Here is a 26,595-nt window from a genome sequence, read left to right as displayed (position 1 = left end):
TACCTTTTAAGACCAAAAAGGAAGGTTGTATTAGTGTGTTTTGTGGCTTCAAGTGCTGTTTCTTTTGGTATAGAATTTAGCAGGTGAGTAACAAGATTTACAGACATATAAATTAGGTGTCTTCTCCCATTCTTTGATATGTTTTTATGTACAGTATGACTCCAAAATACACAGGTGGGCTCAAAAGATGTTTTGGTTGCATTTTCTCTTGTGTAGAGTTTCAGTCCATCAGCTCCTCACGTTGACAATTTGTCGCAGTACATGACAGACAGTTGTGTAGAATGACTATCAAATATAATAAAGTCCAGGCTCCATGACAGGCATGGTTGACATAGCACTCAAATTGTGTTAACTGATCACCAGGACCCAAGCGCTCGCTCTCTTTTGATCTCTGTAATCCTATAGCCATGTCGGTAGCCATCCACAGTCTGCAGAGCTAATGGAAGTGCAATTCAAAATCCCTGCGCTCAGAGAAATGACTTTTCAGCATGCAAACTGGAATAGCTACTTTCTTTTGAAATGCTTCAAATGGTAAAGAGCATGCAGCAATATCAACATTCAATATTCATTTATTAGGAAATATCATCTATATGTATGCAATCTAACAATCTTTTTCATTCTCCAACTGGCTTATCTATTAATACTGTTTTATTATCCCAAGAACAATCCAACATCCTAAAGATAGTTTATTTTTATATTGGTGTAATGTATTCATCCAGACTTATAATAGCTAGATTTGCTCTGCTGTGCCCTTTTAGACTATTTGTATATTTGCATTGATTTTCATATGTTGGAAGTGAATGATTGTAAGAGTAATATTTGTTTCTCCTCTTAATGTCATGATTACTAATAATGATGTAATTAAATTAAATCACCCGAGTCTATTTACCAGATTTATATACACGTTGTGCATGATGCTTGCATTGCTCTTGATGGTGGCTTACTCGAGAGTATTTGTTAATATCTGTTCTTCATCTATTTTCTTGATGCAATAAATTAGTCTTTTTTTTTTTTTTTTTTTGGTTCGATCTCAATGCATTCCAGGTTGTAACCCATTACCATTTGTGCAGAAACCTCAAACAACCATTTGTATCACTCAAATCTCTCAAACAACAGAAGCACTCTTAATCAATGGCCAGTGGGTCTGGTAGAATATCCCCTAGGTGGAACCCAGTCTGGCTCCTTTCCCAATTTTGTCCAGAAAGCTAAAGGATTATCAGCCTACTACTAATGTGATAATGAATATTGATGCTGTGTTATTCTGGGCCATAAGGAGAAGCATGCCAACACAGACAGGAAAATGTTTAGCACATGCGAATAATGTTGTGTGCATATGTTTATGAATACAACCATTGTGCTTAACAAATGTTAACATTTATTAATCAATTGAAATTTGTGATAAAGATATGCTATGAACAACACCACAGAAGTCCAATTACTGTTAAGGTCCATACTTGTTTTATTTTATTAACAAACCTTTTTGACACTGAAGGCTGTGATTACAAAATTACGCAATTACAAAATCCTATTGGCTTTCTATTGACTTGCACCAGGATCTAGCATTTGAAATAATATTGTACTGTTCCACCTAAGAATGTGTCCCTGCTTTTCAATTCACTAAACACAATAAGTGTTAAAAGACAAAAATGATGAAGGTAACTTGGGTGATTATAGAGTTTATTACATTACATATTTACCTATTCTCATTCTTTCTCATTCATCTAAATCGAGTAGCTACTTCAGCCCACTGTTTTGCTTTGGACGCATCCCATTTGAAGCGTTGCCAGCGCAAGATGGTACTGCAATGTGCTATCTATCCTTATATTATTATATGCGTGTTTTCCACCAATTCACCAATGTGAATCCCTTGACTAAAAAGCCTCTCAAGCGACCTCTGCTGCATCCTTGCGTTCAGGTGTCGGCACTGTAAACCGGAGTGAGACCGCTTGCGTCGTTCACACGATGATCTCATAATCAAAAGCGGCCACTACTATTACTGTCCCAAATCCACTGATCTAATAGCATCCACAATAAAAGCTTGTATCAGAGGTTTGCACTGTACATATAAAGTATTACGTATAAATAACGTATATTTATCGCTGGAATTCTGTATTAAATCGGTTTGATTTAGGGACTAGATGGACCATGTAATTACTGAATAATATATGCATGCATGTAAGCAGGCAATACATCTCTCAAAAGCGTGTTACGTGTTTTCCTTTGTCCTTTAATAAATCCAAGTCTCTTATATATCCATTTGCATAAAGATTTGCACCCAGGTATCCCCCGTTAAACAAACTGCGGGTTAATTAAATCAATAGCTAAAATTGGTTAATATATTTTCAGATTTTGGCAAATGTATGTATGTATTTAATTTGCATCTAATTAGGCTACTTTATTTGTTTGCCATTGGCCTTTAAGGTTTTTAAAAGGAAATTAAATGAATTGGAGAGCTTACACCCCTCATAGAAGAGACAATTTGATGAGCTTTTTCCTTTTCTTTCCTTGATTGTTTCTTTTTCCTACCCATCTACTCGCAAGGCTACTGTATGAATGGGCACGTTTCTATTGCTGGCCCCAGCCCTTTCTTACCCAACTGCGGTCCAGTTTCTCCCCCGTGTGGAAAATCCGGGGACTCTCCCACACAGCCTGCCATCCAGGGAAAGCCTCTGCAGGGATACAGGAGTGTGCATTGGAGCAGAAGACTAATCCACACGCAATGGATGTTCTTCACATAGGTTTTAAGAAGTGGCTTTAGCCGGACACCTGGCACATTCTGCACCCGAAACAGTTGTGAATGCACCTCGTCACGCATGCCTTTTCCCACTGCTGGTGATCTTTTGCTAACCCCCTGATAACCTGAGTTAGATTTCGTGTGACAATCAGCGTAACTGGGAGGTGTAGCAAAACCCCTTTCCAGCCCCTCCAAAACATCTTCATTTTGGCTGGAGTGTAAAGGAACTGATGTAATTGCATCTGCATCTCCCCCGCTCTACTGAAGGCAGTGGATCGGATGAACTTTTTTGAGATTGTGTGTGTGTGTGTGTGTGTGTGTGTTTAAATGACAAAAGATCCGCACACAGGTACAGTAATCTTTTTTTTTTTTTTTCAGACTCCTTAGACAACAATCAGTCTGAGGGAATAGCAATGCATGCACAAAGCTAGGGCAATTGGACGCAATTAGCTTTGCAAATGCCCTGACCTCCGTTCAACTTTGCTCTGCCACCCACCACTCATGAACACTGAGTGGGCTATCCACGCAAAGAAAAGGCTATATCCAGCCCAGCACGGGTGTATTGCATCGGAAGACATAATAGTGGATCCCCCCCCACCCCCCCCCAGATAAAATGTAGGGTGGAGCTCGGAAAATAGAAAGATGTTACTAAAGGGTTAAGTATATTTCGACTGCAAATGCTTACCAGCTCATATATGCAATATATCCCAAAATATGTGTTAGATTGTATAGGGTATATTTCCTAGTGACATTCTGATTTGATCAATTGACCATACAAAATAATTAAATATAATTGTGTGCTTGCTTTGCGGATAAATACAGTTGATGGCAATTTCTGTATTTGTGATACAAAGAACCCCCCCCCCCCCCCCCTAAAAAAAAAAAAAAAAAAAAATCCCTAATGGTGATCCATATATTGCATGTCGTTTTTTTTTTTTTGGGTATCCAGTCAGTTTTAAGATTGGGAAGTGTGCCCCTCCTCTTCCATGACGAAAGCACAGGGGGTGTAAAGTCGATTTGAACTTGCTGCCGGCAGCCTCCTTGCTTCTTTCAGTCCGGGTCAGAACAGGCAGCACGCTGGGGTCGGACCCCTACAACAAGAACTGCTCAAGGACTTAACAGCACTCATAGGAAGACACAGCCTTTAACATCACATTGTGAAGAAAGGCAGGCACTGGAGCTTTTTTTTTTTTAAAGCAAACTCATATTGGACCATAGTGGAATTAAGGGCATCATTTGAAGATTTCACCAATTTTGGAATTACAATCTTATTTGAGGTATGTATGTGTGTGTTATTAATTGTATTATTATTATTATTATTATTATTATTATTATTATTATTATTATTATTATTAATAATAATAATAATGATAATAATAATAATAATAATAATAATAATAATAATAATAATAATAATAATATCAGTTGTATAATATAATTGATTAATAAAATTGCATTTTAACTAAATCAGATTAATTGAGCGGAAAGTGTTGAATCTGAAAGCATTATTAAAAGTATGGGTTAAAACATGTACAAATGGAAGAACATCAGCTTAAAAAAAAAAATGTTTCTCACAAATTTCTTGAAGGTTGATGATAAAAGCTTTCAGGTATGAAGATTTTGTCCTAACATCCACTTTCCTTGAAATTGCACCACTAACGAACGTGGAAAAGCCAGTGAAAACGGGTGGTTTCTCGAGAATCGCTTTTCCTGCCAGCAGATCCTAGAAAGCGTCTCCAATTTCTGTTATTTCGTTCACTGGTGACTTCTGGACACGTTTCCTGAAGCATCACTTGTGCAGGAAAAGAGAAGATGAAGGGGTTGGGTGGGTGGGGGTGGAAGGGGGAAGAAAAGTTTCCTACCATGCTGATTTAATCTGGGAAGAAACAGAGCAAAGACCTCTCTTTTGTAGGCACTCCAGAGGTCGACAAAAAGCTGTCTCAGTCTTAGTCTGGATGCACTATTATGTTAAGACAAAGCAACCACCTAATTGAAGAGAGATTCATTAAATGAGACAGCACTGACTTAGTCTATGCATAGTATGTTTGCATGTATTTATTAAAACATGATATACAACATAATACATCCCATCCCCGACGTTAACTATACCAGTAGTAGATGTCTTGATGAATCTGACCGACATAACTTAACCGTATCTCGTTATTAAAGAGGAGGCGCAGCGTGGGGTACCAGTTAGGACTACAGCTGCTCACTACAATCCCGCAAAACGGCCAGCATGGCGCACGGATGCTCCAGAAACCTGCAACCAATTATAGGGATTTGAATTGATACTTGTGTGGAGATAGTACGGTTTTCATTAACGGGTGTGACTCTCGCATGTATGTATGTTATATTAAAAAAAAAAAAAAATGCTGGGGAAAATGTTTTTCACAGTTCTGACTCAGTTAACACACGGGATGAGGGCGTTTAAAGGATCCACACCAGATGTTGAAAACTGCGCTGAAGAATAGCATACATATAGTGTGTGTGTGTGTGTGTTCATTTTGAAGTTGTGTATAAAGCTATAGGATTGTGTTATTTAACAGTTTATATCTGTCTCAATCTATCTATGGACATCCATATATCTGTCTCTATCTCTATATCTATCTAACTATACATTAAATTAAAATAAATTCAAAGGAGCTTTATTGGCATGACAAGATTAGACAAAGCCTTTACAGCAAAGGTAACATAGCTTAAGTACAAAACATAATACAAGATACTGATTGCACATTTACAAGAATAAACCTTAAAAGAAAAAAAAAAGAAAATAAAAAAAAATATATATATATATTAAAATAAACATATAATATTTAAATGAAGAATAATAATGAGTTATAATGAGTACAATCTATATGTCTGTATGTGTTTATGTATGTATGTGTATGTATATGTGTATGTGTAATTTTGATTAAACATTCAGTTTTCATTTTCACTGAGTAACAGTAACAGGTCTTTTGCACAATGAATAGGTGGTGTATTGTGGACTATCAATACATCCGAAAGCTGTCCTGTTGGTGTTAATCTTGCCTCACTTGGGATATCGCCCCCTAGCGATGTACAATGTGTAGTGCCGGTGTTAGGGCACCAAGTCATTTGAATTTTTAACAATGACATAGAATGTAATTGACTCTTCTGATTTTGATAAATGACTAATCCGTCTTTTTTGGCTGTATTCAAAAACAATATATTAGTTTTAAAACTTGGCTGTATGTATTATTAATACAGTTATTGATTAGTGTTCTATTTGTATTATGTTGGACTGACCCAACTTATCATTGAGGAAAACCATGAAGCTATATAGCATGGCTCATGTCAATCCTTTGACGCGGATGGCTGTACTGTGGAAATGACGGTGGGAATTGATTGCAGGTATCCAGGGTCTGCTGTCTGCTGCCAGAGTTGACGCTTTTCAAAGGGAATCACCATCAAAAGTGAGAAAAGAAAGCAAACACTGCCAGGACGTGCGTGAAATTCACTGGCCATTAAAATCACCAGCAGCCAGAAGTTTGAAGCTTTTGCATTGGATCGCATTTCAGGTTAGTGTCAACAGATTGGACTGAGCAGAAGAGACCCTGGCTGGGGTCCTGGTGGGAGGGAGTCCTAGGTACTAGGTGTGACGGACATATGGGCTTCATAACACAGACTCAGACCCTAAATTAGAAAATACACTCTTATTATGTTACTACTGCGCTTGTGTTCTCTATTTAGAGACTCACATAAATGGTGTAGCCTCTATTTTGAGTGTATTTTCTCTTGATGAACCATCTTGCACAACATTTAAAGTTTAATTGAACCTTTTGTTTTATTTTTCCAATGGTCAATTAAGTATACATTCACTAATTAACATATAAACAATAAGGCAGTAGCACAGTTGGCCTAAAGAAACCTGTTTAGTGCCCCTGGTAATTCTGAAATTCATTTTTGAATTAATTGTTCAGTGCTTTTATTCAGTATACTTATTTTTTTACTCAATAATATTTCTAAGAATAAGAAGAGCATGTTTATTATGCTGTAAAACACAGAACTGTGCAATTGGTTTTAAAAAGACAAAAAGACACTTGACTGAGACAAAGATAGGTGAACAGGAAAAGAATTCCAATCAGAGCAATATTAAAAGTATATTTATTACCAAGGTATAGATTCATATACTTCTGTCCTAACTATGGGAGTCACTCGAAACACTGCAGTTTCTAAATCTCCACAGGGCGAAAAAGCCAGTCTGATGTCTGTTCATTGTCCCTCTGCCCCACACTTCTATGAACTGACCTCATAGCGGCACATTAATTGGAGTCCTTTATTTCACCACCCACTTAGAGGAAATGACAAATTGCCCAAGATCACCAGATGATCAAGAGCACTGGAGTAACCACCGAGAGAAGCCCTGGGCTTGAAGCACTGCCAAATAAGGAAATGAGGGGGTCATTTTTTAAAACTAATTGAAATCTGTTTTTCTTATTAGAGAGAGCTGCTGTTTAGCTTTTTTCAGTGCAGCTGACAATTGGAAAGCAATCGAATACAGCTGTGCAGTATATACATTGCTGTGGGAAAAAGTGTTATGTTTACATACAATGACTCATTTTCGTAAAGGTTCCTGCATATTTTAAAACTTGACGTTTGCTCTCGAGATCAAGAGAATAACCCTTTTTCCCCCTTTCATTTTGTATGTTTTCAGCTTCAAAATGTTGTTTAATATCAAACACATCCTGTGGTTATGCTGCACAAGCACTGTGATTGTGACATCCTCTGCAGAACATCAAGGTAAGAGTGGCTGTCCATGTAAGATTATGTATTAGCTAACATTAGGGGAGTTAAACTGACTAGTGTGGATTAAATGAATACTTCAACCCATGCACAAATTGCAAGCTGCTTGGTCAGTGCTTGGCAGAGGAAAAAGCTGCCTTCAAATAGAGGGTTTTTAATTTATGACTGGCCGATGTTTTGAGTTATTGTGGTGCTGGTTGTAAAGCACCACAGAACTATGACATTTCCCATGACTTCTGCTGCGCCACTTCATTCTCACACTTTATGGCATCTGTGTGCTCCAGCAAATGAGAAACTTTTTGGGTATCCTTTACAAATGTCATACTGAACACGTATGCATGTAATCCTATTAATGGGAAAATAGGTGTTCTCTCAGGCCAGGAGGGCAGCACATGCATCATTAGTAACAGCGCTCCACTGTAACTAATAACTGCTTTTGCAACAATATAAAATGATATGGATATTTAGTGCATGAACTCATGAGAGCATATTTCTTGGGAATTCATCACCCAGGCTTGTATTTATAAGGGAAACAAGGTTCAGCCTTCAAACCCAAAGTACGCACTTAAACAAACATCCGTCACGGAAATGATGCATAACATTCCTTTTTTGACACATCAGCTTTATTTTCTAACTCCATAGATTCCGACACATTATGCATTTTTTCTTTTTCTTCTCAGATACGTCAGTGTTACTGAAAGTAGAGAAGAGTCCACCCGTCAGTGGTTCTCTGTCTGGAAGAGTGGTGCTGCCGTGCCATTTCTCAACGATGCCCACCACGTCCCCCAGCCAAAACACCACCACAGACTATCTGAGAATTAAGTGGACCAAAATTGAGAATGAAGCAGAGACGACAGTACTGGTCGCCCAGAATGGTGTGATTAAAATCGGTGCAGGATACAAGAACAGGGTGTCAGTTCCTAGCCACCCTGAAGACATCGGGGACGCCTCCTTGACCGTTGTTAAACTACGAGCTAGTGATGCCGGCACCTACCGCTGCGAGGTTATGTATGGGATTGAAGACACACAGGACACAGTGACACTAGATGTTAATGGTAAGTTTGTCTCATGGTAGGTCCATCCCTTATTGGAGGGTTAAATTCTGAGACCATGTGTCTTTCTCCCAATGTTGACTTTGTAAATATTCAACATGGACCACAATGTTAAACATTGCATTTCCTTTATAACAAAAAAGATACGTTTCCTGAAGATAACAATCTGAAGCACAGTTTTCAAATGCTTCTATTCGGTTCCAGGCCATTTACTTACATGTCTTAATTGTGGTCATTTGATTTGGATAAAAACAGGCCTGGTTCTTAAGCCTTCATTGTGATGAGACTGTCTTTTGAGCAGCACTTCAAACTGGAGCATCAGAGCTTTTGGGGTGGTTCCCGTGACAAAAACTGTGTCTTATGACTTGTTTGTGGTCCCAATTATATGGATTTAAACCAGATCCATTTACACATTTGAAAAACCCTGGGAGGATTTGCTCGAAAAAAATCTGCTGGCTGGTGCCTCCTACAGTCTCCTAACGTTGTAGCAAAGAAAAATAATGTAAGAATATAAGAAAGTATAAAAATGAGAGAAGGCCATTCTACCCATCGTGCTCGTTTGGTGTCCATTAATAATGAAGGATCCTATCCATTGTAACTATCATTTCAAAAGGTTGGGGGGCGTTTATTGCAAATCAAACGGTGGGGGTAGGGGTGCTGCTGAGTTTTTGAGTGGGGGTGGGGTGCTACCAATTTGTTGAGCTGGAGGGGGTCTATGAGGGAAGGACAATTTCACCAGTAAACCTCATAAATAACATCTTTGAATTCAAATGCGGGGGGGGCGGCGTCTATGATTGAGGGGGACAAATTGACGCTCTGTCAATATAGGAGGCCAACCCCCACCCCTAAACCTATGCCTACGGTTAAAGCATGAAACTGGATTCTCTGGCCATGTGAGTAAACTGGTTTTAGTGAAACGGGAATGCACTGATTCAGCAAATGGTGAGGAATGCATATTTAAAGATCCCAGTTTACATTGTGCTTCTATTTGGCCTTGGAACCCAAAGGAACAAACATGCCAAAGAAAATGAAACGCATACAAATCTGATTATTCAACATGACATGCTCCCAAAGTATTCCAGCACAGCAAAAAAAGAAGTGCACAACCGACCAAGGCTAAGATGACATCTCAAAGCAAAATGTGTGGGAAGGAATCACATACAGACTAGGTTTGGTAAAAGGCTTACACTGCAGACATTCGAAGACATTTACAATTATTTTCAGAAGCGGCTTTTATTATAATGATAGTGAATATCATTATAAGCAAAAGATGTGCCCACACAGAACACAGAACAAAGTACAAAAAAACAACTAAATATCAAGAAATTACAAATGCTATACACTGCCGCTGTTAGACTGGGCTCTCAAGAAGTGACATTGTTTTTCAGATGTGTGTTTGGTTCATGAGATTTCATTTTTTCATGGCAAATGTTAGAGACGTTCTTGCATTCTGACAAATGTAAGCAAGCTCTAATGGCTTAAATGTTAACAGAGCGTCCTCCTGCTGTGAGTTACAGTCCCCTTTCCAGATTTATACACTGTGAACACAGACACACTAGTGCACCGCGAGGAGGGTTGGGGAAGTGATATTGGAAGTAGAACGATTTTATTTCTGGGAACGGCAACTGAGGAGAAGCATGGCAACTTGCGTGCTGCTGGTAAAGCTATTACAGTAATCAAATCAGGAAAATCATTTGAAGAGTAATGTAGCCTTTTCATTTTTCAGAAGCGTTTAACGATTGAAGAAAAAATACAAAGTTATATTCAATACATACACATGAGCATGCAGTGGACTCAATCTGGATAATTAATGTTTTTACTCTATTAATCATTTCAATGCCCTGCACACTTATTCGAAAAAAGGTCTTGAATTTAAGATGCAGTACAAACCTTTAGATATAAAGTGGGGAAACTAGCAAAACAGACTCAGCGATAACTTTTTGATTCTTTAACATTTGTCCTGAAATTATGATCAAAGCTGTACACGTGTTTCCGATTACTCCCATTTAATGCAAACGCTCTGCAGTCCTGGCCTAAAGTTCAACATCATGGTCTAGTTATTACATTTGCCTTTTTGGCACTTTACAACTTAATTTGAACGAGTTTGCCTGATATCCGAGGAAGTGCCTGCTGAAACAATGAAAAATGAGACTGTACTCTGGTATGGAAATATGTTTACTGCTTTACTTCAGTGGCTGTTTTTAAAGAGGCCAAATTATATTTCCTTTTAGGTCAAAGACATAAACTGTAAATACTGTGACAGACCAACTTATTTTTAGTATTTTTATTGAAGTTACTTGCTTGGACCAACACCTAGCTTTCTGCAAATATCGTTAGGAATTCAGTTAACATTAGATCTCTGGAAAATGTAGTTCCAGGATAAAATATTTGCTGAGGCAACTGGTTACATAGGGAAATGAAAAGCAGGGGCACAATGCTGTACTATACAATTCTTGGGGAAGATGTACAGTGCAAAGACCAGGCATTTGTAACCAGGCGGAGAGCATGTGACAGTATATCCTGCGCATTTAAGATGGTATGGAAGCTTGGCAATGTTGAAACATCGGTCATTTCATTCAGGTTTCCATATACAATTTGTGAACAATGGCTGCACTTCCACACTTTTATTGGTCAATTAAAGTACAGTTTACACATTTTCACCAACAGGCATTATTAAATCTATGAAATGCCCTGTTGGGCTGCATTACAGCTTACAACTTTTTTGGGACAGTTTTTTTTCATGTAAGGGGGGATGTTCACCAAAACAAAAGTTGCAGTTCTCTGGGTTAAGCTATCAAAATCGTTTTTTTGTAACCATCTTTACAAACCCATTAGTTTTGTGGTACTGCTGAAGTGTTATAAACATATTTATATTATAAGTACTTGATCATTAGTTTTTTGTCAGCTTACTATAGTGATTAGGAGTTATTCCCATGTATTTAAACTCAAACCATCTTGAATATGCATTTCCCATCATCTGGTATTAGTCCTACATTTTTTTATCCATTCATGATACAGACAGTATATCTTATTATTTGTATTTATTAATTCATTGTCCTGCAAAGTACATTTTAATAATACAATTAAAAAAAATCAACTGAATAAAAGAGTCCATCTGAACAGGTTATATGCACAATACTACAAACAAGAGGAATAAACTATTCACACTCGCATTTCAAATGCTTCCCATTCAATATATAGTCGTATCAGTAATGATTAACAATCCAGACCATACAAGGCTAATTTAAAATATTTTACTATAATATCTTAATCTGAAAGTGGCTTTGTGTTTTCTGTAGGTGTTGTGTTTCATTACCGGGCCTCCCACAGCAGATACACCCTGAACTTTGAGGAGGCCAAGCAAACCTGTCAGGATGTGGGAGCATCTATTGCCACAGTGGACCAGCTCAGAGCTGCGTACGAAGATGGGTTTGACCAGTGTGATGCTGGCTGGATGGCTGACCAGACTGTCAGGTAAATCCTTAAATTTTTGCTGTATTAATGTAAATAAAGCATTGGGGAGATTCCATTCATGGACTTGAAGGGATTCATCCATTCAACCGAGCAAAATATTTCAAACTCAAAACATGGCCGTTAAGTACATACATATTCTGCACTGATAGAAGGGGAAATCTCTTTACATAGAGAGTGGTGTGTGAATGTCTGGATTGCAGTTCTGTGGGAACCCTCAAGAGACAGCTTGACGAGTTTCTTAGGATATATCTTAGCCAGTACATATATACCAACATTTCCAAAGGGACTATGATAGCGTAAGTCCATAAAGGATGAAAGTATGTTTACATTTTTGTTTCTCATGTAGGTACCCCATCACCCGACCTAGGGCAGGTTGCTATGGAGATAAAATGGGACGGCCTGGTGTCAGAACATATGGAACCAGAAACCCCAAAGAGACCTATGATGTCTATTGTTATGTAGACAAATTGGAAGGTAAGATGATGGCTCCCTGCTAGCTCAAAGGGGGCTCCCCGTGTCAGAATCGAAATTATGAGTTTAGGTTTTTTACATCGACAAATCGTCATAAATCGTTACGCATATCAAAGCAGCCCTTTGTATATTCTTGCTCTGACTACACTGTGTTTTCTGAAATAAGTACACTTTGTGACAACTACATGTCGGTATAGGCTAGGGCGTCTGCTATGAAATAAATAATAATAATTATAATAAGAGTTGACAAGAGCGGTCACCAGAAAATCGCTCTCATACCAAGACCTAGACAAACTGAATATCTCCTGAGCAGCATTTTATAATTCAATATACCAAAGTCTTTAAAAATACATATGAATATGTGATAATGAAGGCTTTAACTGTTTCTGGCACCATAAAGAAAAGCTTTATGGGCAAACAATTTATCGCTTTGTTTTTTTCTCCATGATGTTGACTTTACTGAGTCGCTAAGCTCAACTCAACATGTGGCTTTCAGAAAGGGAACACAATAATAACAGCCTTAATTAAAACCAGCTATCTAGGCCAAAGATAACTGAAGGGTATACTGTAAATGAAGCCAATTCTATGGCTGTACAGTGTGAATTAAAGCCCATGCAGGACAAGAAGATAGATGCTGTTCAGGTACAAAACAGTTTAGTCTTTAACTGATATATTTTTACATTAAATCCCAAGCAAGATATTTCACACTGATTGGATAGATGTTTTAATGTTAAATTCCTTGTGCACATGCAACATTATTTATTTTCTACGAAACCCAAACCATCCTAACTAAAGTGAAAACAACAAACCAAAATTACATCTGCATATCTAACGGCAGTAGATCTTTTGAACAAGGCATTTCTAGAATCTCGGAAATTCTTGCAGCATCTGTTGGATGGTTAATAATCTGACATCCCTCCACCTGAAGAATAATGTTAATTTAGCATTCAAGACATCTGTGCATTGGAATCTTAATCTCCCCTTATTCCTATTTGATGATCTTCTATCAATTAGCAGGCAGCGCTGCAATTAATTTCAATTAAAGGAGACTTCCAAAATCATGGAATTCCTGTACTTTTTCCTATACACTTCCTGTCTGTGACATTGACAACCTTACCAGAAAAAGTGACAAAGAAATCACGCAGAGCAGCAATAATAACAAACAAGAATAAGAAAATGCTAAGTATATGCCTTTAAAGTGTGCCGCTGTCACAGACTTGATAAATGCTTAGCTAACTGCAGTATTTTCTTGGCTCTGATGTTGCTATCAAAATACAAATGCTCTTTTGTAAGTCAATATGTTAAATATGTATCGAGCCTGTTAAAGTGCAATAAGAGATGATGGGATATTTAAATCATTAGATTGTAAACCCTTCAATATTGTGGAAAGTTTAGTGGTTATTCTCTAAGCGACGCCCAAATCTAGTTAACAGAAATGATGAAAATAAAACACTTACTGCAGTCATTAGCTGTGCTTTCAAGACTGTTGTCATCACTTGTTTACATTCGACTCTCTGTGGAACATCGTGGCTCGTTTCAAACGAAGGCTAACACATTTTGTCTATGAAGTATTGCATAATTATAGAAAATCTAATTATTAAAATGGAAAAATAACATTTCTAAGATGCAAAAGCCAAACTCTAAAATTAAAATGTTCCTGAAATATAGTACTTTGTTACTACGCTATTAAATCAGTGCTTTCTACACTGTTTCTGAAGTAATTAAAGAAATATTGCACCAGTGGAGTACATGACACTGAAGATTTATTTATTTTCAGGTGAAGTCTTTTTTGCATCAGCCCCTTCCACTCTGACTCTCGAAGAGGCTAAAGGGGAGTGTAGCCGTCAGAAGGCAGTGCTGGCCACCCCGGGGCACTTGCACTCAGCCTGGAGAAAAGGTCTGGACAGATGTGACTATGGATGGCTTTCAGATGGAAGTGTGCGCTATCCCATCGCGGTGGCCAGGACCCAGTGCGGAGGAGGACTGCTTGGAGTCCGGACCCTCTACCGCTTCCGGAATCAAACTGGCTTTCCTGGGGCCATGGAAAAGTTTGGTGCCTACTGCTTCAGAGGTAATCCATCCAGGCATGCTCCCTGTGAAGCAATACTGTTTGTGTGTGAAACATGTCAATGGATGCCATTTGGAAGTAGAAATACTCTGAGCTGTCAAAGTGCATGCAAAGTCCAATTATGTAATATAAAGTAAAAGCTAATTGTGTGAACGTAAAGGTTTCCAAGTGGATGAAGATATATTGATCTGAGAGAGTCATGCTTTTGTGTGTATTGGGACCACTTAGACTGCTGTTGGGTTTTGTATCAGATAAGCCTTTCTAATAGATTTTAAGGTGGATTCATGAACTTTGGTTATTGCTGAGGAGGAGGAGAGCAGTGTAACATAAGGAGCTCAGCTGGTGTGCAAGGGAATTACAATCGCAGCTGGGATCTGATCGTGTGGACCCTCCTCTGAACAAACAGTTTGTTGACATCAGCTTCTTTGTCTCACTTAAATATGCACACAGTGTAGAAATTCCTCCAGGGCTTTCTTGAATCATGTCAGGTGTTTGCTTTTCTTGAAAGACTCCATTGCTGTTTGCTGTTTACTCACCATGCCTTTTGCTTGTCATGGACCTGCACTTGGCCCTTTTTATCAGCTCAGCTGGTGCAAGAGAGTTTGGCAGTGGCGGGAATAGCGAGGAGAAGGAATCAACATATCAATACAAGTATCTATAAATTTACCAACACTAAAAGATGCAGTTTAATTGAGAATCATGTCTGGAAGCTGTCCCATAGTTTGGAGGCTTGGAAATAATGTCTGTATTGTGGGTGGGGGGGTCTTACGAAGGTGCAGTTACAACAGCAGAGTGGGAACTTTCCACGTCAACGTGATCTTGTCTGGCATTGAATTAGCAGGTACTTCATGTCTGGGGTCCTGGAGAACACATGTTCGGACCAGAGAGTGTGAATGATTTCACATCTTTGGGTTTCCTTTACCTCCTGCTGGAACCAGATTTTCCTCCTCCTGCGTTTACTGCTCATGTTCTCATGCACACCCACTTGACATAAAACAGCCCAGCAATTTGCTATCTGTATTTCTTTTCACTGCTGCTGTTAAACATTTTATCTTATGGCTCATGCTATGTCTTTTTTTTTGTGAGACAAATCCTCTTGCCCTGAGAGTTCAAGTCTATATCGCTTGTGGTGTGTATACATTCCCTGGTGGTCCGCTGACATCATTTTGATTCTCTCTGGGGTTAGAGACGTTTCCGTAGAAACCAGCTTAGACAGGAAAGCTAAATTATATGAGGCTGCTGCAGACAATATCTCTGGATCTTATCACTTGAATCTAATGGATTAGGAGCTATTGAATCTCAGAAACTCTCTTTTTCAGTTCAGTGAGAATGACCTTTTACATTTATTTTCGTAAATTCATATTTTGATGATTCTTCCAGTAAATATCATAAAATAAATTAAAAAAACACTTTTAAATGTTTTTTAAATCTCATACTTGTCGAGTAATTTAAATCTTTTGCATGCCAAATAATGGTCCAGTGACAGTTGCAGGGATCTACAGTACATTTTATGAATTATTAAGAAAATATATGGAAGCCTATGGGCTTACTAAGAAAATTAAGAAAATCAAGAAAATGTAGAACACATAAAATCCCTTTAAATAAGGCAGTGCTCAATTGCAGACAAAGAACTTAGGAGCATTGCCAGAATGTCTCCTGTAAAACCCTAATGTCTCCTTGTTGTTAAGTTTCATAGTACAAATATATCATAAACAAGAACATATGGTTATAGATTATAAACTTGAAAAAATGCTTTTTACATTATTGGCACATTGCTTTATAGGATATCTTTAACACAGTCTTAATAAGTAGATGGTTTTGCCTGAAAAAAAGGTCAGAGCGTTAAGCCATGGAGCAGAATTTAAAATGACTGCAGTTTAGGACAGGGTGTGTTTTTGGTATTCCAAAGGAATGAAATAACACGACTCAAGTATGACATCATAGCATGTCTTGGATAAACAGAGTTCTGATTCAGTAGTGAGCTTTCTAAAATTATGTGTCAGCTTCTCTCACTTTACATTTTCCACCTTAATTTTTCTTAACTTCATCTATTTATATGGAGGATGGTCCATGCTAAATATAAACATATTAATTTATTAATGTATTTATTTCAACAAGTATGTATTCATTTATTTCAACATTTATTTATTTCCTGTTTGCCTCTTTGCTTTTTACATTTCTCAGTGCGCTTTTACATTTTGAAGCGTGTTCTCTATTTCTTTTTACATTTCACTGTGACAACCACCCCTCTGTCAGCTAGTGGGCGGTATCAAGTATGCTATTGGCCATAGAAAGATTGTCCCACCGCCCTGTTCCAGGGAACAAAATCGATGTTGAAATAAATACATGACTAAATAAATAAATGTTGAAATAAATAGATAAATGTCCATGTATTATTTATTTCAACATATATTATGTATTCGTGTATGTATTTCAACGTGTATTTATTTATTATTCTCTCTGTGTATTTTTCATTTTGGCATGGATAGTCCTCCATAAATGTAAATGAATTTGTATGCATCACTACATTTCAAGTGGACATTTGCTAAAGCTTGGTAGGACACTTTTTTCTTATTCTTTTCCCCAAGAAGAGACATCCTGGGATTGGGCGAAGCTTGTTGATTTATTCCACACTTCAGAGGATATGAAGTTAACTGTTCTCTCTTTCACTTTTAAAGCTGAAGCATACTTGGCAGGATTTGGTCTGAGTTTCTTCTCACAGTCTGAATCTGTGCATAGTTTACAGAATTTGAGCTTCCTATTCCTACTTAAGACTCGGGCCCAACTAGTCCTGTCTGGAAAGAAATACAGCCTACATCGCTTAGTGACCTCCCTGTTAATCCCTACACATGTCCTAAATAACACACTTAGTCTAATTTTGAATAGGGTATGACTTTTCTGTCTTCCCTTTCTTTGTATCTGGCTATTCCATTAATTTGATTATTTCTTCCAAATGTTTTTCCAATTGAGCAATCTCTTTTTTATGCCCGGTGATTATCTGTGTCTCTAAAAAGTAAAACACAACAGTAATAAATAAAGCTAAGTGTTAATAAAACAAAAAAAGATAATGATTTTACTAAGATCTAAAGAAAACAAAGACTCTTTACAGCACACAGACACTGCTGAGATAATGTGCTTTCTCCACAGTTAATAGATCCTTGTACTTTTATTAGGAAAATGTGCCTCATGGCTTACATCAGAGATAGCTGCTGCGAGAAAGAAGGAGGCAATTCTCTAATGTCTAACAGCTGGCTGTGGATCCGGATAGCCTATTAAGTCAGATAGGAATGTATCTTAAGTGGACATACCACAAAAGTGAATGGGATGCTACTATGGGGAGAGGGTTAGATTGACCACCTCAAATAATTGACAGCAGTAGCTCAACCTAGAGAGCTCTTTTCGGTCAGTTTTAGGTGATATAACTGAGTGTTTGATCTACATGAACAATGTGTATACATGTTTCTTACAGATCTTAAATAGCTGAATCAGGGCAATTGCATTGTTAAGTCACTATGTAATTCAGCTGACATGGAGAATTAGATAGAAGAAAGGACAAGCCAACATCATGCATTTGTTTGTTTGAAAGCCATTGGCAATACATCATCACTTTAATCTTTTCCATTTTTAAAGCCAAACAAATTACAAAATTCAAAGTAGAAAATTCTTAAGTTAGAAGTGAAAGAGAGGAAGATGAAAATTACACAAAACAATTAATTATTATTTTCCTTAGTTAAAGAAAGCAGATGATTTGAATTATGTGGGATAAAGGTGTGAAGCACAAATCTTTGGGAGGAAATCATCCTAAGCTGAACAAACATTTTAAGTTTTTCTGTTATGTTCCCAAGACATTTAAGCTCCGTTGGTCCTGGTGAGAAACATGTTTAGTTTATATGTATTATATAGAATGGAGGAAACACAGGTTGTTCTATAACATGTTAGAAATGAACATGAAAACTGCACACCAACTGCACACTGGTGTTTGAGGAACTAAAAAGTTACATGAAACAGAAGTTGGATTGTATTCCTGCATAAAATAGATCTTGATACTGTTGTGCTGGACGTCTGTATGCAGCACTAGCTTTTTCAATGCCATAAATGCATCGGCATCATTGGCATCGTGTTTATTTTTCATATTTCACTGACACAATACCCACAATAATGGCTGGGGCCTATGTGTTTCCATTCAATGGGAAAAAAAATATATATATATATGACACAAAAAGGAGTCTTGAGACCTGGAAATGGTTCCCCCCCTGGAAATGCTTGTTTTGGCAGTGTTCTAAAATTTCAATATAATACTTCAAGAAATATGACATAATTTCATAATTTATACATGGCTCTCTCTCAATCTGTATGAAAGCTTAATTGTCTCACTGACAAAGTATAAACACATACATGGTATGACATTTATGGCTGAAAGAATTTTAGAAAAATATTATTATTACAGCAGGATGGACTAAAACAAAAAGTAATGGAAAAGGCATTAATGACTTAACATTCTTCATTAGACGATGTATTGCTGAAGTGTTTGAAAAGCTGTGGAACAAAACTGAAATACATTTAAAATATCTAATATAGTACTACCTTTTTTCAGTACATTCAATAGGCTATACACCGATCAGCCATAACATTATGACCACTGACAGGTGAAGTGAATAACACTGATAATCTCGTTATCATGGCACCTTGTCAGTGGGTGGGATATATTAGGCAGCAAGTGAACATTTTGTCCTCAAAGTTGATGTGTTAGAAGCAGGAAAAATGGGCAAGCGTAAGGATCTGAGCGACTTTGACAAGGGACAAATTGTGATGGCTAGACAACTGGGTCAGAGCATCTCCAAAACTGCAGCTCTTGTGGGGTGTTCCCAGTCTGCCGTGGTCAGTACCTATCAAAAGTGGTCCAAGGAAGGAAAAGCGGTGAACCAGCGACAGGGTCATGGGCGGCCAAGGCTCATTGATGCACGTGGGGAGCGAAGGCTGGCCCGTGTGGTCCGATCCAACAGACGAGCTACTGTAGCTCAAATTGCTGAAAAAGTGAATGCTGGTTCTGATAGAAAGGTGTCAGAACACACAGTGCATCGCAGTTTGTTGCGTATGGGGCTGCGTAGCCGCAGACCAGTCAGGGTGCCCATGCTGATCCCTTGTCCACTGCCGAAAGCGCCTACAATGGGTCCGTGAGCATCAGAACTGGACCACGGAGCAATGGAAGAAGGTGGCCTGGTCTGATGAATCACAAGCTCAAGGTGTTGACTTGGCCTCCAAATTCCCCAGATCTCAATCCAATCGAGCATCTGTGGGATGTGCTGGACAAACAAGTCCGATCCATGGAGATCCCACCTCGCAACTTACAGGACTTAAAGGATCTGCTGCTAACGTGTTGATGCCAGATACCACAGCACACCTTCAGAGGTCTAGTGGAGTCCATGCCTCGATGGGTCAGGGCTGTTTGGTGGCAAAAGGGGGACCTACACAATATTAGGCAGGTGGTCATAATGTTATGGTTGATCGGTGTATTGCATACTACTACTAAAATGTTGCTGAAAGGTAAATTTCCACTGAGAAAAGCTTCTAAAATTAGATTTATTCAAGATCCTTTCTATGGGGGAAATGGTCAAAAGTTTCTCTGGTGCTTTAACATTCAAAAAGCCTTAGTCTCTCCTACCTGAGAGAGTATGTTTTTTTGTTTCTGTCAGGAATTGTTTCAGTGGTCACACACCAAGTTAACTACAGTTGTCAGCCAGTGTTTGTTTGGACTATAGGTTTGGCAGGTTGAAAGCGGTCATAGAGGGGATCGATATTTTATTAGTTTGTAGGTGAAAACCAAGTCCAAAATCTGTGATTATGAAAGTATGTCATAGCATGTTGTGTTTATGAATGCAGATTCTTACCTGAGCTTCTAGAAAATGTCAAAGTGTATTGAAACACAGGGATATTCCTTCACTGCAACAAGTATGCTTTATTGTTTTAATATTTGATATACAACAGTAGAAAGTGTTGTATGTATTGCATGTGTGAAATAAAGTAAGACTGGCTGTCCAGTGTGATTTCAAGGTGCAGGTTGCTTTTCCAGCAGATTTCATACCTGAGAAAAGGAAAATGGGAGGTTTAATACAATTGAAAACCAAGCTGTATCATGTATCATTGCCTCGTCTTTAAATAAGACTCTGCTGCCAAAGGAGATTTGCTTGTTCAGCATTTCTCTCACCATTCTGACTTCAAAGGCAATCTTAGCTCTCAGAAAGTAAAAGAACCAAAGCTTGATCACATATTCTTTGGGAAGCTTGTTGTATTTGGAGTTTTCTGCATTAGGTTTTCATTACTTGATTGCATGTCTAAAAATGTATAATTTGCTAGCAACTGGTTTATTTCTTTGTATTTGAAAAATCCTTAACTCAGCAACTGAATATAATAATCGAAATTCTAAAATGTTTTGTGCAAGTGTGCACTTAATAAGCTAGCAGTTGGTTGCAAAACATGTGGCATTATATGCATTGCTGCAGCTGTTTATGTAATATTTCTGTCATATTTTCTCCATATAGGTAATTTCCATCTCACTCTTTTTTGTTAATATGTCTTCGCCAATGTGCTGTGTTTTCAATGCCAGTGGCACCATTCTCTGGTATGCTCTTTTACCTTTCAGAAAAGAAGGTAAACAAATGTATCCAAGAAGTGCTTTAATTTGGTTGTACCTATCAAAAGACATGACGCATTTATTTTAGTTATTCCTTTGGTGAAAGAGGCCAAAGAGCACACACTTGCGAGTCCTCCAGTTATTAATCAGTTTTTTAAACCTTGCTTAGTGTCCATGTGCAGTTGAATGGAACATTAATGGATGCTATTCTTTTTTTTCCCCAGGTAAAGACTCTGTAATAAAGTTAACTGATATTGAAGTATCACTGGAAGGTGTTACTCCGGCTTTACCAAGGATGGACTTGCCACAAGGATCGCAAACCACCGGGAAACCTAGTTCAACACACTTATTGATTGAGGACAGCACAACAAAGGCTCCAAGTTCAAAACCTGCAGACCCTGAAAGTATAATTGAAACTGAAAGTGTTCAGAATTTACAGGCCAGCTTCATTGTTACTACGTTCCAGCCTAGATCACCTCAGAGTTCAGAAAAGACAAGTGTTATCTCTGACAAAGACATCTTAGTGTTTTCTGTCACTCCAGAGAGCAGAACAGACAGGACCCTAGCACCTGGAATTGTAGACGGCACTCAGCAGATTTTGGAGGAGGCCAAAACCAAACAGGTAGACATTACTGAAGAAACTACCACGGAATATCCCTCAATGTTCTCAACAAGCATGGCTAGTCCATTTAAACCAGTCCCTTCCGACTCTGTTGAACTGGATACAGTTATTGAGACTGTGACAGTGCTGCCCCCAACCCAAGCTACAGATATGGTTTCTATGGGCACCACATCTTCTGATTTAGACTATGAGTTAGATACTAAGATAAGTGACGTACATGCTGTCCCAAGAGGTGACACATTTTATTCTGTCAGTACGCCTAAAACAGATTATTCTGATGAGTTAACAACACAGCCACTCCCATTGTCTTCTGTGAAAGAAGATGAAACTGCAACAGTTTCTGAAGTGCCTTCCTTGCCTACCTCTCCTTCAACTCAAGAAGATGGAGAGGATGGCAGTTCTAAAGAGATCAGTGGAGAGATCAGAATGGAGACAACACCAGTAATCCCTATGTTCACCACTGAAACAGCCCCAGAGACCCAGACTGATAGAATTGATCATGTAACAGCTCAGACTGACTCCTCTGATGTTGTATCGTTTGTCACTGGGACTAAAGATATCCTTCATGGAGATGAAACCACAGAAGAACAACAGCAAGGCAAAAGCGATGAGTATGTTACAACTTTGCCGGTATCACATGCAGTCAGTTCTTTCCAGACCACTGATGAATTCCTGACTGACTCTAGTGGTGTGGGTTTACCCAGCGAAAGCACTAGCACTAGTTTTTCCACAGTTATCACTGTATCACAGCCTCCAAGCACTGAGGTAGAAGAGAAATCTATTGAAAGTGTAGAAGGTTCAGCTATGTATACAGAAGACACAACTAAACCTACTGTTTCATATACAGATTCATATAGCACATCACCTATAGCTTCAGACAGAGAGGCAGAGGAAACAACGGCATGGGCAAAACCTGACCTGTCAGATGTGGAAGGAAGTGGAATGCAAACATCTTCTGCATCCCCTACAGTAACACCACAGGAAACAAAAGCAGTTTATGTACGACCTGAAGAATCATCTACTATATTTGAACTTGTATCCACCCAAGAAAACGAAAAAACAAGCACAAGAATTTCAACCCAATCTGTGTCTATGACTGAAAAGTCTAGTTTGGAAGCAGATGCAACCAAATCCCCAGTACTGATCTCTACAGATGAAACTACTACCAAACTTTCAACTAAAGAAAGTTTTCTCAAAGAAGAACCTGAGGAATCAGCCATAAGTACAGGAGCTTTTTCTGAGCCTGCACATATTTCTTATACACCATCATCATTCATATTGGAAATTATACCTACTGCCACAAAGATGGAGCCAGTTTCCTTTAGTGTGGAAGGCAGTGGCATGAGTCCAGAAACACCTTCTGAGTTAAGTTCAGCAGCAGGCCCTACTGGTTCTACAACATTCAAGATAGTAACGGAGTCAGCACTGGGCAGTAGACCTGAAGATGCAGCTGGAACTACTGCTGCACCTCACGAACACATTGATTCCAAGATACCTTCAACTGAGACCGATGAGCATGTTTCCAAAGGAGTGGATGAGTCTCCATCAACAGTGGCCCCACAGGAAATTGTGGTCACACTGACAGCAGATGTGAAAAAGCAAATCATGACCACAGCAGACTATTTAGATGTAGAACGAAGTACCACAGGCCAATTGACTGAATCAGTACTTCCCACAACAGTTCAAACAATTGTGGAGAGAGACTTTAAGTCTACACCAGTCCCAGAAGTTGATCAGGAAGAGACCACTATTCCAGCGGATGAAGTAGAAACAATATTGCAGGTGGAGGGACAACCACCCGGCCGACCTCCCCAGGGAGAGGACATCCTTCCTAGTACAACTTCTCCAGAAGATGTGACATCCACAGTCACTGTTCCAATGGTGGATGCTGAATCTAGCTCTGCAACCACAAGCGAGAGAGATACTACAGAGCAAATTGTTTATTCAGGAGAGACCACAGAAGATTGCATTTCTGATGAAGATGGATCTGGTGTTTCTGAAGAGGCTATCACCAGTGTGTCAGAACCTTCTAAAGTGGATCCAAGTAAGCATCCTCTCATTCCAGGAGATGAACAACCCACTGAAGGAACATATGTATCAGAAGGGTCTGCTATGTATACAACAGGAAAAGTGTGGTCATCTCCTGAAAGCATTACTTCATCTGTTCTTATTAAAGAAACAGGAGAAAAAGAGGAAGATTCTGCTATATCTGAAACCAGTACACTTGCACATGTAACTCCTTTCCCTGATTCGGTTTATACTTCTCTTCAAGAATTACAGACAGATGGGTCAGCAGCAGGTTCTGAAGAGGTTCTCACTGCTACAAGTACAAGTATCACTGTATCAAAACCTGCAGATATCACAGAGGCTGCTGAAATCAAGTCTACTTCTCAAGGAGAAAGCACGACATCTGTTTCAAAACCGCCATCATTAACTTCTACAGAGGATCAGGGTATGGGGCACACTGCTCCAGAATATGTAGAAACAAAACCATCTGCTGATGGAAAAGACATAATGTTACAAACCACCAGCTCTGTAATTGAATCACACTCTCCAACAACAAGCCCCTCTCTTGAACTACAATCTGTAGCTAAAAAAGAACCCACTGCTTCAGTCCAACATGCAGGAGAACCTGTAATTGTTTTCAAAGATCCATCTGAAGGCTCAACAGGGTCTGTGATCCCACCGACAGCTACGCTTTCCGTAACCAGCAGTGACACACGTCCCAAAACAACAGCAGTGACTGAAAGAACCCCTGTACTCCCTGAAAGTGAAATTGACGAAGACACCACAAAGGACATAGTCATAATCGAAGAGTCTGCAATGATGACATCGCCACCCCTTGATGACAAAATGGAAAAGGAACCTATATCAGAAATTGACACTGAGTTTTTTACGACAGCAACCAGGCCCTATACAGTGGAGAAACCACCTCAGCTTCCACAGGCAGTGGAACCTACTGGAACGCCTGTGTTACAACATCTTTCTGAAAATGAAACCAGCATACAGGTTGAACCCAGTGGGCAGATAAATGTCATCATTGTCTCCATCCATGGGAAGAATGCATCAAGTAAGTTTATTCCTTTTTTTTTTTTTTACTTTGGACTTAGATCTATTTTCAGAGTTTGGTTCTTTGGTCCTCATTCTCGTTTTCTGATTTGTTTGGTTACGTTATTCACGACAACAACATAACAAATCGAAAGGTTCATGAGATTGCTGAGCAGTTTTTACTTTTTCTTAATTGTACTACTGTAAATAAATGTATGCTGTATAAGGAGGGTAAATAGGTTAAGGATAAGAGCTGCTTATTCAATATAATAGTTTAATTTCTGTTTTTATATTTTATATTCAAGAATACTATTCTGACTGTATCCTTCAAAGAGCTATGACCAGGTGTATTCATTCACTTATGAGCTATAAAGTTTAAAGAGTTTTGTAGACAATCTCACATAATCAGTGAAATTGTAGTCTTTTCAGAACCAGAAAACATTTGTGGTATACATGTATTTTCTTCAGACCCATTGATCCAATATAAATACACCTATTAAAATTCATACATTTCTGAGCTAAAGGATTTCATACACCATTTTCTGTCCAGAACTTGCTCCTTTTTGAGTTCAAAGCAGACTGAACTGAACACTTAATTAGTAGTGTAAGTAGCACATCACAAGTTGGTTTGTCCAGCATGCCAATTTATCATGGTTCAAAAGAGAATATTTTTTTTAGAAAACAGATTCCTTCACCTTAAGAAACCAAGATCAGTTCCAAACAGGATTACATGGTCATGTGTACAGCAACTGGGTCAGACTGTTGGCCCTTGTCTCACCAGCTTGAACTGTAGGAGGCCTTTAATTGTTTTTTTCAGGAGCAGCTTAGATTCTTATGAGGTGAAGGGAACACTGAAATGGACAAATATTGGCACATTCAAGTTCTAAGAACAAGCTGCCAGTATAGTGAAATATATGTTGAGGGAGCATGCATCTGTGCACCTTATTTTGGAATTGTTTTGTGGTTCATCTAAATTATGTTACTGTGGAACAACTATTTTGAGAACCCTGCAGAGCTAATGAGAGAATAAGATCTAATAGGGATTGTGGTCTATGCTAGAAAGAAAGAGCTGTTGTTTTTTATTCACGGGGCATTACAGTACAATACAGTAATTACAAATGTCTAATTTTATGATCAGGTGCTATACTCCAATCATTTTAATAAGAAGACAATAAATGTGGACCATGCAAGTATGGGAGATCCTGCTTTGATGGTTTACCACTTTGTAAGGTTTGGCTCTGTCCAAGGTGCTGAATTTGGAGCCAGGCTTGTATAGTGAGGCAAGCACAAATACACAAAACTCCTAATCTGATATCAGTTTGTTTTTCTACACAAGAAAGTCTCTGATTTGAAGAACATAGGACAGTCTTGAAGAAGAAAAGAGCCTTTGGCCAATTATATTCATATCCAGCCATCCACATCCATCAATATCCATTTATACCATTGAGCTGAAGTACGCAACCATCTTTTATAAGAACCATTTTCTTTCTTTCTTTCTGTCTGTCTTGCCTCTTCTCAATTTGAATTGGCTACCAGATGCTATTAGTTTATCACTTAAAAAAAATGTCTGTACACGGTCCATTAATATTCAGATTTATTTAAATTTATTGAAATGTATTCAGATTGTCAGTGCTGCAAGTTAAGCTTCAATTTCACAGGTTTTGAATTAAGATAAATTGCATGCCATGAGAGATTGAAGTCTCAAAATTAGTTTTTCACATATAAGTAGGC

The 26,595-nt window shown here is 38.5% G+C and overlaps 1 protein-coding gene across 1 annotated transcript in view; it reads left to right on the top strand.

Moving 5' to 3' along the window:
* Nucleotides 1–3,761: 3,761 nt before the first annotated feature.
* LOC136755362 (versican core protein) overlaps nt 3,762–26,595 on the top strand; it is a 48,927-nt gene continuing 26,093 nt past the window's right edge. The window contains exons 1-8 of the mRNA XM_066711889.1: nt 3,762–4,011; nt 6,107–6,273; nt 7,410–7,495; nt 8,179–8,553; nt 11,850–12,024; nt 12,371–12,498; nt 14,273–14,566; nt 21,419–24,886. Of these exons, the coding sequence (XP_066567986.1) occupies nt 7,417–7,495; nt 8,179–8,553; nt 11,850–12,024; nt 12,371–12,498; nt 14,273–14,566; nt 21,419–24,886 (4,519 nt within the window). The 5' untranslated portion in view covers nt 3,762–4,011; nt 6,107–6,273; nt 7,410–7,416. The remainder of the gene's footprint in view (nt 4,012–6,106; nt 6,274–7,409; nt 7,496–8,178; nt 8,554–11,849; nt 12,025–12,370; nt 12,499–14,272; nt 14,567–21,418; nt 24,887–26,595) is intronic.

This window comes from Amia ocellicauda, chromosome 8 (assembly GCF_036373705.1).
Source record: "Amia ocellicauda isolate fAmiCal2 chromosome 8, fAmiCal2.hap1, whole genome shotgun sequence".
In the NCBI taxonomy this organism is placed as follows: domain Eukaryota; kingdom Metazoa; phylum Chordata; class Actinopteri; order Amiiformes; family Amiidae; genus Amia; species Amia ocellicauda.
The sequence above is the reverse complement of the archived record's forward strand: the minus strand, read 5'-3'. Positions and strand labels throughout refer to the sequence as shown.